This window comes from Kogia breviceps, chromosome 2, assembly GCF_026419965.1.
Source record: "Kogia breviceps isolate mKogBre1 chromosome 2, mKogBre1 haplotype 1, whole genome shotgun sequence".
Lineage (NCBI taxonomy): Eukaryota > Metazoa > Chordata > Mammalia > Artiodactyla > Physeteridae > Kogia > Kogia breviceps.
In genome coordinates this window covers 35,101,895-35,117,875 of record NC_081311.1, presented here as the reverse complement: position 1 = coordinate 35,117,875, position 15,981 = coordinate 35,101,895, and the positions used below count along the sequence as shown (strand labels likewise).

The following is a 15,981-nucleotide window of genomic DNA, read 5'->3' as shown; positions in this document are numbered from 1 at the left end:
ATCAGAAAGCTCCAAATTAGCTAACGAAGTCAGGCTCTCAGGTCTTCTACACTAAGCTAAAATAGAGTCAAAGGAACATTATTTCCCAATGGTATATTGATTTCAAAATTATTTTCCCTTCTTATATAGAGACTGATGTGTTAGAAAGATACAATAGATAATCTCAAGAAATCAAGAGATGAAGGACTACAAATACTAAAGAGAATAGCAACCACGCTTTCAGTGCCCTTCCCAGCATTCTGAATATGAAGCTACCCCACCCCAAACCTTTGTAGACAGAAGACACATGTCCAGCAATTCCACTTCTGGGTAGTCAAAAGAACTGAAGGCAGGATCTTGAAGAGATATTTGCACTATTATGCTCACTGTAGCATTATTCACAATAACGAAGGTGTGGGAGCAACTTAAATGCCCACTGACAGATGAATGGACAAAGAAAATGTAGTATATACATAAAACAGTATATTATCCAGAAGTAATAAGGAAGGAAATCCTGTCACATGTGACAACATGGATGAACTTTAAGGACATTATGCTAAATGAAATAAGCCACAAGAGGACAAACACCACATGATTCCATATGAGGAATCTAAAGTAGTCAAACTCATAGAAAGCAGAAAGCAGAATGGTGATTGCCAGCGGTTGTGGGGAGTTGCTGTTCAAAGGGTATAAAGTTTCAATTATGCAAGATGAAAAAGTTCTAGCAATCTGTAGTATAACTTTGGGCTCATGGTTAACAATACTGTACTGTACACTTAATTTGTTAAGAGGGTAGTTCTCATGTGTTTTTTTCACCACAATAAGAAAACAAAACAAAGAAGAGAGAGAGACTATATGGTGGGTGGGACAAACTTGGAAAAAGGACCAAGGAAGGGAAAAACAATCAACTGCTTCCTGAACTTTTGATTTTGAGCATGAAAGAAGAAAAGAAGCTGAAAACACTAATTACTCAACTGGGTTCCCTGGAACACTATTCCCAAGAGATGGTACATTTTAGAAGAGTTCCATGATCAAAAAATTTGTGAAAAATTGCATATTGTTTCCTTCTTGGATGTTCACAATGAGATTAGTATATAAAAGCTTCCAAGAAGTCCTAGAATAAACTAGCCTATTTAACTTTCTTCAAGAAAGCATTTCTAAACTCATTTGACTCAGAAAAAGATTTTTTTTTATAAAATAAATATTAAAATCCCAAGGGATTCATGTTTCATGGAGAACAATGTAAGAAATGATGATTTGGGGAACTAATTTTAGGGACAGATTCCTGGGCAGGGCCGACCTGCCTACTGAGAGTTCCTCCTCCTGTTTCAAAAACCCAAATAACCAAACAACATTACCCCTATCTTGCCTGAAATACGTAACTCCTTTTATAATGTGAAATTCCAATTAGACTGTCTAATAAACATATTCCAGAAGAGCTCAAATATTAGTCATTTATGATTTCATGTAAATTAATGTGTTGTCAGTGTCACTGTGTATTGACAGAGTACTTTATAGTTTTCAAAACCACTTTAACACACATACACACATGTCCTTCCTTCAAGCTACACAACTAGTAGGTATAGTCAAGACTAAACCCAAGATTGGCTGATTCTAATCTAGTATCCTTTGTACTAGAACAATAGCTGTGCTAAACTATAGCTGTGGGAGGGATCCCTGAGATTTTTATAAAGAAATAGTTCACATAAATCAAATCATATGTTTTTTTTTAGATTAAGGGACACTCAACTGATTCTACCCTTACAAATTTTCTCAGGACCATGGAGAGTAGATAAAAGAGCAGAAAAATGACCATGTAAAAAGATTACCCATTTTCTAATAATCTCATTTTTCACACTACAAAAATTTTTCATATGTAAGTGACCTACACGAGTTATAAAGAAAACTGGATTTGGCAGAGCTTTCACATCTTAAGTGTTCATTTGGCATCACTTCTAAAAATACCATTAAAACAGACAGAATGAGTACAGGTGCCCTCTTTTGCCCTTATTGTACTTAAATACTTTAAACTGTTCCAGTTTTTCACAGAAACACTGTTCAAAAGAATATAAGTAAAATTTAATCCTAACCTTTTACTCAATTTCAGGTTCAAAATCTTTTCATTATCAGAGAAGATACTGGTAAAAACACCTCTTTTTAGCCTAAAGAGAGAAACACTTTCAATCCTTTAAATAGAAAATACATCCAGTTGTTTACACCTTTAAAGGAAACTTGAGTCTCTACATACATGTCTTGACTAACATCCAACTTGCATGTTGATAGATTGGCACTTACGTTAAATTTTCTTTTTTCGTTTTATTTTTTTTAGTTTCAACTATCTCATTATCCTTATATTAAAGATTCTGAGCGAAACTGAGTAGGCACTTTAAAAGACAAAAAAAAAAAAAAAAGAGAGAGCGAATCAACTATTAGTCTTGGACATATGGTTAGGAACCAACAGCACAGTTTAAATAGGCCAAGTTCAGCACTGATACAAATCAACGTCTGTACAGCCTAATAACTTTCCAGAGCACTTCTTCACCTTCATTGTTTATCTGTGTAATAAACCTTAAGATTGTTAGGCTAGTGTTCTTATTACTCTGGGACAATAAAATCAAGCCTCAAAAGGTTAAGTAACTTGCCCAAGGACACATCATGGCTGGGAGAAGAGCTAGGGGTATAAACTCAGATCTCTCAGTTCCTAAGCCAGGACACTTTTTTTTTTTTTTTTTTTTTACTACAGCCATGGTTCTGTGGGTGATGATGGCAGAAGTGGGTGTGGGACCCTTAGATACATAAACACCCCCCCGCATTAGTGTTCTAGGGAGCCTCTGTTACCCATGAGAGTGTACGCCAAGGCAGAAGAAATGCTGAGAACCCTGTGCTGGGTATCATACAACTTCGATATTGTCATCATAGGGATGAATAACCAGTTGACCAGGAACTGTTGAACATTAGCCATAAAATATGCATAAATGTAAGCCTTAAAGGATTAATTTCAAAATGTTAATAACTTCTCTTTTGAAGTAAAAACTGAGGCATGAATTGTATTTGTCTCATTTATAATAATGTTCAATAACAAGGGTCATTATGACAGCAAAAATGCCAGTTTCACTAAACGTTATAGTCCGGTGGAGTTGCATTGGCTCACACTGACTTAAAAAAGGGTTTACATGAAGACAACATAAAAATTAAAATCAAAACAATTGCAAAAAAAAATTTCAAATTCATTTTGTTAATATTCAAAATAACCTATAGACATACTGACAAATTCTGATAACAAACTCCAGATGTGCCCTCCTCTGTGCAGTATATGTTCACCTGAAAAGTTACATGAAATATGGAAACACGTATAGAACTAACTAAAGGACCTATAATACAACTCAGGGGTTCCTACCCAGGTCTGTGGAAAAATGACTTCATAGAAGAAGTGGGTTTAAAGAAACATTAGACCCTGGATGAGCAGCAACGTTCGGGAAGGGAGTTCCATAAGCAGAGGCAGCTCTCATGTCAATTACAGGTGTCTTGAGAGTCTCCAAGCCTCTCCTAGATTCTTCTCTGTTGCAAATAAAGGGGGTTGGATGAGGTCATGCCCAAGTTAAAGTCTAGCTTTAATGTACTATAAGTGTCAAAGAATACTTTTTGATATGCTAAACAGCAAAACCTAAACTTTTTTATTACTCAAGTGTGTGCTAAAAAGAAAGCTGTGCAGAGTGCCCTCTGGTGGACAGTTGGATATGCCAAAGGGCTTCCCATCTGGAAGCTCTCAATCAGCATTCATTCAACAACTCATTCACTCATTCAAATATAATTAAATATATTTAATCCACTGTGTGTCAATTATTGAGTATACAGTAGCTAACACGAGAGACACACAGTCATTGACTGCCCTCATCGACTGCAGAGTCTAGAAGCATAGGTGGACATTAAAGCATTGCTTCCTTACAGAGGTACTTAATGCCACAAAGGAATAATAGATGGTATTATGACAATGATCTATGAGGAAGATGTAAGCTCTGCTGAAGAAAGGATTCCTAAAATTTTCTCAATTAAGCTGAGACCTGAAGGAAAAGTGAGGTTTAGGCAGGCAGATGAAACAGTATCCATAATCACCCTGTAAAATAGAGAAAAAAGGCCAGTTGTGATTGGCTCAAGATGAGGAAATGAGAGCTGAGGCAGAGGTAGTATGTAGTACATACACGAAGGGTCATGTAGGCAGTGTTAATTAAGAACTTTGACCTTTAACCAAAGAGCAGTAGAACATAATCAAAACGGTTAAAGGAGGGAAAGATGTGATTCAAATCATGATTTTAAAACATCGCTTTAGTTTTTAACGTAAAGAATGAATTGGAGTTGGGAAAAAGCTGAATTGGGGTTGCTTCTAGTCCTTGCTCTCCCATATACCATCCTAGTTTATTCGACACACTTACTGAGTGTCAGCCAAGTGCCAAGCACTCCCATTCAGACCTCTGGGCACAGGTGGCAGAGTCAAGATCATGGCAGCTCCGTAAGGAACTACCATTAGAAGCCCCTCCCACCTCTGCTAGTCCTCCCATTGCTACACATACTATGGCGGAAAGCTTGTTGATGTGTAGATTTATCAGCCCACTCCAACAAGTCACATATTCCTGGGGGACCCTAATGACTGCCATAGCAGGGGGCAGAAATTTGCCCCAACAGCCTGGGCTGCCTTGTTCCTGTGACTTCAGAGAGCACAAGTTAATAAGTAGGATCCCCTCCCTATAATGAACGGAGTAAAATTACACAGGATAAACGCACTATCCCCCAACTCCCTGTCCTCACTGGGGTCATTATTCAATTGAACCTTTTATTGCAGACTTGAAGGATGCACATTCAAATAGTTTTTCCTGTGTTCTAAAATTGACTGTGGTGATGATTGTACAACTATGTAAATATACTAAAAACTGAATTGAATACTTTAAATTGTTGATCTGTAGGGTATATGAATTATATCTCAATAAAGTTGTTACCAAAACAAAAATTTTTTTAAATCACCTCTTCTTTAAAGATGATGACACATGGATGAGTGAGATGACGGCAGAGATAAAAGTGCCAAAGTGTTTCTGTAACTGTTGCATATTGGCAGATTTTATATTCATAGGCAAGCCAAAAGTCTCTACGGTGATGAGAAGAAATCAAATCTATAACAGTTGCATTTCCCCATAAATCACTCCATCTAAAAGCTTAGCCAAAGAGCAGCAATAACAACAACGATGATACATAAACATATAAACTCTCAAAAGAGATGTCTTTTTTGAAAAAAGGTGGTTGGATATAAAAGAGGTTAATGAAATATACCAATCAGATCCTTCTTCATTTACCTCCCACAGTTTACCTAGGAAAGGTGTAGCCTGAGAACAGACACCTTAAACAGTGCTAGAAATTCCATGATTCCAGACATTGCTGCTCTGCAGGAGGCCCTCTCCCACTCTCCATATGGGGCAGACAGTGAAAGAGGAAAAGGGCTGCAAACACGAAGCAAGTGGCCTGTTAAACGCCATCTATACTCGTTTTTTGTTTTTTAAGTCTGCTGATTCCACTGAATCTGCATTTATAATGATACAGACAGCAAAAGAGATTCCTTTGACCAGAAGGATAATAAGGGTTGAAGCTATTCAAAATAGTCAAGGCCTCGGTTTAAAAGCAACTTTAGGCTAACATTAGAATGAAGCAGAAAAAGACTATAGCATTTTGGAACTTGCAATAGCAAGGAAAAGGGATTGTGGGCACAGGTAGACAGACACCTGCCCCTGATTTTCAAAGCTTCAAAACCTTAGCTATGAGACTATTGCTAAAAACCTGGAAGGGTTATTCAGGAAAGAAGGGTGTGCCCGACAACAGAAATTCTCCGTGGTCAATCAAGAGCAGAGCCCCGGAGAAAGAAAAAGGGCATTACCTAAGGAAATACTAATATGCTTATATATAATGGGAGCTCTCTCGAAAGCTCAAACTTAAGCTTTAGAAGAAAGACACATAATATAAAAGTAGAATCAACCTAAGAAAGCATCTACAGCAAACGGTGCAGTTAACAGAGGCTCAGAATGCCAGAGACAACAAAATAAGGTATTGCTCGCCATGTTCAAAGCAAGAAGGAAACAAGAGGATAGAGTAACAGTTTGGGAGAAAGGAGTGTAATATTCATAGAAGACCAGTGAAAAGGGAGCCCCACTCAAGACGGAAGCTGACTTCCTTCTCTTATAATAAAGAAAATGGTCTGCACCTTGGTCAGGGCAAACAAAGAGCATGAAGATGGAGCTGGGAGACAGGGAGAGAAAGGAATCCATCACTTTCAATGATTTCCAGTTCTCCCACTTAGATGACTCTCATCCTAGGGCACTGAAGGAACTGATAGGTCCCTTTTGACACCACGGGGATGGAGATGGCATTCTTTTGCCCACAGCAGTCCCACTCTACATGTGTCCAGTGAGTCACACTGTATATATTACTTTCTTGCTCAGTATCTCTTCTGGGCTTCTCAACAATCTAGTCGGATACACAAAGCTATTACTACTGCCCTCATTATACACTGAAACTCAGAATTTAAGTGACCTGCTCAAAATCACACAACCCACCAGGAACAGGACCAGACCTAGACCCGGTCATGTGACTCTAGCCAGTGCCCTTTTCACTAACCAGTGTATCTTTTCACTGCATCTTCAGCAGAGCAACCGATAAAATTCAAGCTACGTAATATTAACAACAATGTAAGTATACTTCCAGCAAGATGAATACTATTAACCAGCAAGTGCCAGTTAAACATCTACTAACTGCCATATGACTCTGGCTGTTCAATCTTCAAATCTCATTTAATCTTCACACCATCCCCAGGAGGGAGTTGCAGATGAGGACCCAAGGCTCCCGGCATGGAGTAATTTGCTTGAGTCACCAGTGACTGGTGCAGCAAGGGTTTAAGTGTAGTGGAATCTGTTGTTCTAGCTTCAAACTCCATACTCCTTCCATTACAACTGGCTGTTACCCTAAATGTTTATCAAGAACTACTCTAAGATATGGAGGGTATGGTTAACCCAAATACAATGAGCAGAAAACAATCAATAGCTTTCCTGAGTCTTGAGAAGTTTGATGTGCCAAATGTATTTCTATAGCATGGCCTATCATTATGTTAACAAAAGAAAAGCCACGGGCTTCCCTGGTGGCGCAGTGGTTGAGAGTCCGCCTGCCGATGCAGAGTATGCGGGTTCGTGCCCTGGTCTGGGAGGATCCCACATCCGCGGCTGGGCCCGTGAGCCATGGCTGCTGAGCCTGCGTGTCCGGAGCCTGTGCTCCGCAACGGGAGAGGCCACAACAGTGAGAGGCCCGCGTACCAGAAAAAAAAAAAAAAAAAAAGAAAGAAAAAAAAGAAAAGCCACTTCTTTCTTTTTTACCTGTGTCAAAGTCTTATGGGAATCAATGCTGAGGGCATGAGCATAGCAGGGGTGAGAGTAGAGGCAGGCAATAAAACAAATAGTGCCTGAATCTTCTATGATGCTTAAAGGGGTTCAAAGATTACTGTAATCCCTGGGGTAAGTGTGCTTCCCTCTAACTAAGGAGTAGGCCAGGAGGCTGTTAGGGTGACAGCAAAGGAAAGATATAAGCATGAGCAAGTGGAACCTTCTTTTATCACCTCTAGGACCTACCTCCTGAGAAGTCTCATTAGTTCTGGCTCCAGAGGGCAACAAAGAAAGCTACTTTGATAGAGATGAGAACATAAGCGCTCTTTAGGGTAAGTTTATCGCCTGGGACCACTAGTGATGGGGGCAAGAACGGTCTAAATGTAATGGAATCTGGGGCTTCACACTCACAAATGTATAGGCACTAGCAAGTCCACCAGCAGCAGTAGTTTAAGAGAACACTCCACATAACACCATTTGTCAATTCAACAAAGGTTTATCAATCATCTACTGTATCTATACATCAGGCAATGGGTAAGCTCTGTGGAGCTTACAGTCTGTAGGGGAATTACTAATACAGAAGGGGTGCTGTGGGCACTTGAAAACTAGGAATGGAGCTGAATGTTTATCACCCCTGAGTTTCCACTGATTCAGAGTGTTTCAAAATTCTGTAAAACTTCATTCATTTAAATTAAAAAACAAACCACCACTACTTACTTTTAAGGATCCCAGTAGATGCAGCAAATAGACTATTTATTTTAAGCACTGGCTTTTGTAATTTGATCTATGTCTTAAAGAAAATGTAATCTTGTTGACTATAAAAAAAATTCATCAACAATTGAAACTTTCACCTCCTAAGAAACTTAGGTCTACTACGCAAAATTAGTCCGTCAACCATAGAGAGTATAGGTGCAACTTTGTAATACAACATATTTACTACTTTACTTATTCTAGTCCAGTGTATGCCCCAAGAACAGCCTTTGCTGGAAGCATTAACAACCACTGTACAATTGCATAGGGAGGTGTTTAAGACTTGATGTTCTCCCACTTGATCTTTTAATCTATCAATACAGGTCCCAGATTAGCTACTAACCCCTTCTATTCCCCCCAAGCTTCCAAATGGCAGCAGAGCTGGAATTTAAGGGATTTAAACCTGTGTCTGTCTCCAAAGCCAACTGAGCACACCAATGCCCTACAGCTCTACTGTCCCCTGTTTAGACGAGAGTTAGCAAATCTGAGTGCCTCTACTGGTCAGGTAGGTAACCCCAATGAGCAAAGAGGCAGGTAATGGATGTGCATATTTGGTATGAACAGGAGAACTACGGGAGTTGGAGAAGGCACTGGAGGGGACAGCAGCTATGTGGCTCCAATGACTGCTACCACGTATACGCTTGCAATTTTTTTTGGCCATGCTGCGTGGCGTGTGGGATCTTAGTTCCCCAACCAGGAATTGAACCCGTGCCCCCTGCAGTGGAAGCACAGAGTCTTAACCACTGGAATGCCAGGGAAGTCCCTATGTTCTTGCAATTTTAAAAGAAACCAGAACTTCAAAATTTTATGTATACTCCTGAATATTAACATTAAATGTTAGTTCAAGTCTCTTTGTTTTAAGAGTACCACATGGGTCAAGCAGATTACCAGCTCTCAATCTTCGTTAACGTGCTGTTGGCATCATATTCTGAACAGCACTGGTTTGCTTTGCTAAATTCTGAAGTGTTCTTTTCATAAGTGTAACATCACCCTGGGCATGGGTGAGGCAGAAAGTTCATTAAGGCCTTAAATACGAAGGGCGCTCTCTTTTTCAGGCAGCCTAGATGGACTCATGGACTAATGTCATGTAAGGTAGAGCTGCTCACTTTGATCACAAGGTGATTTTCTCCCCAGGGATCCACAGAATAAATTTCATTTCTTTCCCATAGCAATTATACCCTGAGCAATTGCTTACCCGTTTGTCAATGTCATTGTGTTGGAGCTGCACAAAGCGAGCGCTGATGGCTGCAATGTAACTCTGCTGATTGGAGAATGCCACGCGGCCAGCACCTTTGGGGTACTTCAGCTCTGGGTCCGTATCAATGCCAGCATAGCAGACACCGCCATACAAACGGTCCATGATCATTGCCAGTTCAACTGCAAGAAAATAAACACTGTTCGGTATAAATGTTTAAAAGGTACTCTTGCCCAGGAGAAGGAAGGACTGTGTAAGGATCATGCAGTGTAATTAAGAAACGGAAAACCCATGTTTAGTCTCATGAAGAGTGTCTACACCAGTCTTACAACTCAAGAAGGGGAGCTCCTCATAGGATATTTGAAAACAAAATGAAAAAATATTTAAGAGTTTACATAATCAGAATTTCAGCAACAGTATAAAAGAAATGATCTATCAGCAATCCTCCTGTTCTAATTTCTAACTGCTTAGTCCACTGGAGTGGGCCCTGGGTAGGCAAAGCATTTCAGGTACCCTAACAAGTTAATAAGAAACAGCTCTACTTACTGACCTCTAGGACTGAAAGCAATTACTAAAGTCACACTACTATATTAAGATCAAGCTATAGAAAGAATTTAATTTTTAAAAAAAGAATTTAATTCATTTTAACTAGAGGCAATATGTTTACAGGCTTAAAGTAAATCTCTACAATTAAAAAAAAAATAAAGATTTTAAGAGTATATACTATCCCAATTGAGAATTCTCCATACTAACTTCTCACACTGAATTCTTAAATAATAGTACTAAAACTGATCACAGAAGCAATGATTTATTGAGCACTTACAATGTGCCAGGAAACACTAAGCTGCTACAAAGGCAGTAAAAACATACCCATCCTACACCCTGCTATAAATCCAGAGGTCTGGTCTGCACACCTCACCATATTTCTTCTAAGTATACCTTTATATTGGTATATTTGCAAAACACTTGTACAGAAGGCACTTGGAAATGGGACCATTCCAAAGGTCTGATATTCTAAAATTGTCCTCATCAAAAGGTACCATGGAGAGACACATAGCAGTTACTTACCTGGATCCAAATTGCCTGAAGGTAATTGTTTACTTGATACTGGATGACACCTCCTCCAGGTATGACCATTCCTTTCAGGCCACTCACATGGTTTAAGTCCAAAAGACTTAGTCCTACCCCTGGGGAACGACCCAAGAATCCACTTCCCTCAAACACCTACACATGGCATTTGGAAAGGAGCAGACAGGGAAGACAGATGATGACCTGGGTCACAACCAGTGTGCAAAGACCATCAGACAGTAGAGCTCCACAGGAATCAGTATCTGGGAGAAGGAAAGCAGCACAACCTGGAGGGGTAGGGGAAGAACTCTGCAGCAGGTACAAGGGCTGAAGGGCTGAACCGTGTAAGATTTCTACAAACAGAAGGAAAGCCGAGTACTACTGGTTCCTGTAATAGGAAGCTGCTGAGGCAGTAAGAAAGCTATATCGCCAGACAGAAAGGCTGTTTTTCTATTCAACGTCTTCAAAATTTGTCCCCAAACCAGATTGCCTAATGCTGGTAATTGTTTTCTAAGTGCCTGTTTCTAACTGGAAGAGTGACTTCCAACCAACAGGTAATTTTCAGAAGGTGAGAAAATAAATTAGCAATAATTAAGCCAGAGAATAAGTGCTTTTAAAGACAGAACAGTAGAAAGCTATCCCAATGATCCCATTATGATCAGAATTACTGAGTCACATCAGCCAAGGCAACATTGCTGGTTAGAGCCCAAGTGAACCCTGACTGCAGTCTTGGGGCAGGATCCAGGAATCACATTCATTCAAACAATGCAATAAGAATCATGTGTGTACCCTAGATATTAGAGTTCAGTGGGTCCTCATACTTCACCCCAACAACTTCTGATGGCTTGGTGACTTCCTCACATAGCTAACATTATTCCAGTTACAGAGAACAAGAAACTGAACGTGGAATTAATTCACTGCAGTTATTAATGAATTTCCTTTATTAGTCAAGTGGGCTTGGTAAAATATGTAACCTCAGCGCCTGGAAATTAAACACTAATTTTCCAAAGACCTGGCTTCCTCTGGAACGGAATAAGACAGTGAAAACTCCCTCAGCCTGGTGAATGGCCAGGAAAAGAATGCTGTCAGGGGACTGAATACACTTGTCTTCCACCCTCAGGAAGGATTCAGGAAAATATCTAATTTACAAAGAAGGTATACATACCAGCTGTGAGCTTGAAGCTCCAGCTGAAGAGAAGAGTTACTGTAACCACAGGTTCTTCTACTGCATCTTGGTCTCTAAAGGAACCTTAGGGATCCTCAGATGCCAGAGATGGCACCTTCCACAAGCACTTTGTGAAATCTGGCTGCTGGAAAATCATCTTCATGTGCCAAAGATTAGGTCATGGCTGATGCTGCTGGCAGTTACGTACTTTTGATAGGAAAAAGAAACCCTTGTTCACTTATGTTTTTATGAAAACTATATAAATAAATAATTTCCACTTAAAAGCTTATATACAGTCATTTTCTTGGCCACCCAAAACTCTGCAGACATTTGAGCCAATGAAGTCTCACTCAAGTGAAGGGCAATTTGTTGAGAAGCTACAAGAAAGAAACCAAGGTGACTAAAGAAAGTTTTCTGGCGGGGGGAAGAATATGAAGATTACCCATCTCTCTACCTTAATCTGTATTTTAACTACAAAAGTTCTAATACTGTGCTGACCCTTGAAGAAAAGTAAATAATGACCAAACAACTGCTGTTTGTATTTGGTCCTTTACTCAATCAGCAAGTCTTCACTAAAAGAATACTTCTTGCAGGCTAAACTCATGCTGGGCTCAAACACCAGAGGTATGTCACTTAAGTACTAAACAGAGTTTTTAATTATCGAGAAAAGTAACCAGTTGGTAAAAACAACATTAAAAAAAATACTAACAATTCATCCACTACATAGGTAACTAACAAACACAGAGCAAGCTCTCCTCAAATCCTACAAATTCCCAATCCGAAAATATTTTTTACATGGAAGATACAAATTCACCTACAGATGTCATAATGTACCACTACTTTCAGAGACTAGGTTTTAAAGAGTTCTTTAGAGTGAGTATGATCAGTTAATGTAGGAAAGTCCCATATAAATTCCCTTCCTCTGATTAGGGGGAAGCTGAGCCAAGAAGAGGGCTACCATTTTGACTACTTGGGAGGAAGAGAGAAAAACAGAAAAGAAGGAGTAAGGATCTGGTAGAAGTCAACTAAAACATTCGTGGGTCTATCTATACCTTATGATCTCAATCCTGCTCAAGAAATGTGAGTCCTTGATCAAGGAAGTGTCTTATCTGGAAAATGTAGTCAAACCACCTACTAAACCTATGACAGTGAAGCCTCATTCTAAACCATCCTCTGTAGAGGACAAGGACAGCGTAGCTCCCCAGAGCACGTTCTTAACGTTTAACCTGAGGAAGATGAGGCTACCGGAGCAGGACATACAGGTAGAGGCTGAAATTCAGACAGATGGAGGTGACAGCAGACATAGAGTCCATGAGGAAGTCAGGAACCTCCAAACCACTTCTATTTTTTCCTTCCCATCCAGACAGCGTTCACGGTGTCTGTTTGGTCACCACAGGGGTGAGAAATTAGGAGTTCTGGTAGCTATATCCAAGGGCATTTTGTACTTTGGATAAGATGTTCTGTGCTCTTAAGACAACTCAAATCATCTCATAAACAACTGTTCCATGGGAACAGTACACTACTATGAGTAGAACCCACACATTGGCTCTTGTGATGAGCTTCACCATGTCCCAGACTGGAGAAGGAAACAAGAATATTGCAGTTGTATGTAGCGTAAAGCGTTTCCGAATTCCTCTGGGTTGTGGTGACTATGCCCTGAAGGTGAATCTGAACCCCAACTGTGGTTCCTTGTTTTGCTAATTCTTCACAGAGATCTGAAAGGGACTTCAGTTCATCAGAAAGAAAATCATGATGACTCCCCATCATGCCCCACCCCAGGATCCTATTCCTGTCATTTAATTAGATTTCAAAGCTAGCCTGAGGCAATGTATAAGTCTGAGACACTATGAGAGCCAAACAGGGTAGAGCAGGAATGAGGATTCCTGAGGGAACTACTGCACACAATTCTAAATTGTGAATCTAGAAGCTACATTTCTCCTCTTTGGAAATAACAAAGCAGACAGGAAAGAGGCCTAAGGCACCTCAGGAGGATAAGAGGTCTGGACTTCTGAAAGAAAGGAAAACTCAACTTGAAGGTGGACTTTCTGGGTTTATGACCGCTGAGTTGGTTCATGAGAGCAGTGCACACATCTTTAGTGGAGGAAATGTGCTCATTAGCTTCCACTCTGCATGAGATGTTGGGAAGTTAAGAATATTTCCAAATAAATGATATGAACAACCAACCAAGTAAGAAGGATAAGAGTTTTAACTTGATTAAATCGAGCTGGTACCAGATTGACTATTATTGCTGTTACTGAGACAACATCTCAGATCTCAGCTTGATAAAGCAGTTTCCTTCTGTGCAAGGAGCCCCAAACTTGAAGTCTGGAGATCTGAGTTTGAACCTTGGTGTTTTCACTTGTTGTGGTCTTGACTAATCACCCCCTTTGAACTCTGCTCCCTTATCTCTCCAATGAAAAGTCTACCACTTATAACCTCACAGGGTTATCATGAGGATTAAACATATGTGAGAGCTCTGAGCACATTGCTGGGCAAAGAGCAGGGCTCAAATGTTTAGTTTTGTCCAGCAGTTGTTTTCCCCTCTACTCGTAAATCTTTGCTTAACATTTACTTGGCCTGGTTTCTGCTCCATAAGCACCAATTCATCCCAGTCTTACTGTGGCTTTATGCTAATGCTGCTCAAACTGCCACTGATAGGGCAAACTGTGACATCAGCTGTGGGGAGAATTTGCTTTTTTGGAGGAGGAGCAAACAAACACAGACATTATAAAATCCTTAAGCCTAAGGGCAATGCAGTTCATCAAGTCAGTATGCCAATTCTGGAGTTCATCTGAGACAACTCATTCTGAACTTGGGACTTGGTGAAAGAAAAAGCTTCTACAAAAAGAAAGATGTCCACAATGTTCACTGCAGCACTATTTACAATAGTCAGGACCTGGAAGCAACCTAAGTATCCATCAACAGATGAATGGATAAAGAAGATGTGGCACATATATACAATGGAATATTACTCAGCCATAAAAAGAAATGAAATTGAGTTACTTGTAGTGAGGCGGATGGACCTAGAGTCTGTCATACAGAGTAAAATAAGTCAGAAAGAGAAAAACAAATACCGTATGCTAACACATCTATATGGAATCTTAAAAAAAAAAAAGGTTCTGCTGAACCTAGGGGCAGGACGCAGATGTAGAGAAGGGATTTGAGGATAAGAGGAGGGGGAAGGGTAAGCCGGGACGAAGTGAGAGAGTGGCATTGACATATATACACTACCAAATGTAAAACAGATAGCTAGTGGGAAGCAGCTGCATAGCACAGGGAGATCAGCTCAGTGCTTTGTGACCACCTAGAGGGGTGGGAGTGAGATGCAAGAGGGAGTGGATATGGGGATAGATGTATACATATAGCTGATTCACTCTGTTATACAGCAGAAACTAACACAACATTCTAAAGCAACTATACTCCAATAAAGATGTTTAAAAAAAATAATAAAAAGGTGTTGGCAGGGGGACTTCCCTGGAGGTCCAGTGGTTAAGACTCTGTGCTTCCACTGCAGGGGGTGCGAGTTCCATCCCTGGTCTGGGAACTAAGATACTACATGCCGCATGGTGCAGCCAAAAAAAAAAAAAAAAAAAAGAGAGAGAGAGAGAGAGATAAAAGAAAAACAAAAAGAAAAAGCTTCTAGTGCTGACAAACTTGACATAAAGATGATTTCTGCCTGCTACCACTTCACTGAACAAAAAGGCTATGGTTATAATACTATTTCCTTAATCATATATCAGGATGTGATTCCTAATACATGTGGACTACCAGAATATTTGCAGAATGTCTGAAATAAATGCTCTTAGAAAAATTCATCATGTATGTTCTCTAGATGTATGTCATACCTTACTGAATATTTACCTCAAATTTCCCCTAGAATTTCCATAGAAAGCCATCCTCACGACAGTGGGGAGTGGGGGAGTTGGGAGGTGGGAAGGTGGAGAAGGAAATTTCAGGATCCATCACAGAATATTAGCAGGGGGGAGAAAAAGACAGGAAAGAATCATCAGAGCAATAGTTAGGAAGATGGGAGACCCAAAGATGATGGGCAAATGGTAGGCTCCAGGAACTCAATCAAGACTGATCTGTTCTGCAGGACCTGGTCAGATAAACTGTCAGAAGAAAGTCATAAAGTGGAGGAACAGCTCACAGATGCCTCTAATTACAGAGGAAGACTGAGGGCTTTTCAAGCCTGAACAAAATTGGAAGTGGATGGGTCCCAAAGCTTGATCACTGAGGCAGCCCCCAAATGAGATGTCTAAGCCAAGAAGCTAGAGTCAGAGAATACTCACATTTACAAACCAGGGAAGAGTACAGGGACCAGACCCTTCATTTTCCGCTTTTTCCTGGTGGTCCCCTCATAACCCCCAAGCCCGGCACTTAGTTGCTCTCAGAGCAAAGAGATGTGGTCTGGA

General features: G+C 40.1%; 1 protein-coding gene across 9 annotated transcripts in view; it reads right to left on the bottom strand.

The window, feature by feature from the left end:
- The window catches only part of CPEB3 (cytoplasmic polyadenylation element binding protein 3), a 179,121-nt gene that overhangs the window by 14,894 nt on the left and 148,246 nt on the right, over positions 1-15,981 (bottom strand). For all 9 annotated transcript variants that reach the window (XM_059055460.2, XM_067025047.1, XM_067025045.1 and 6 more), the window contains one exon: positions 9,334-9,515. In XM_059055460.2, the coding sequence (XP_058911443.1) occupies positions 9,334-9,515 (182 nt within the window). The remainder of the gene's footprint in view (positions 1-9,333; positions 9,516-15,981) is intronic.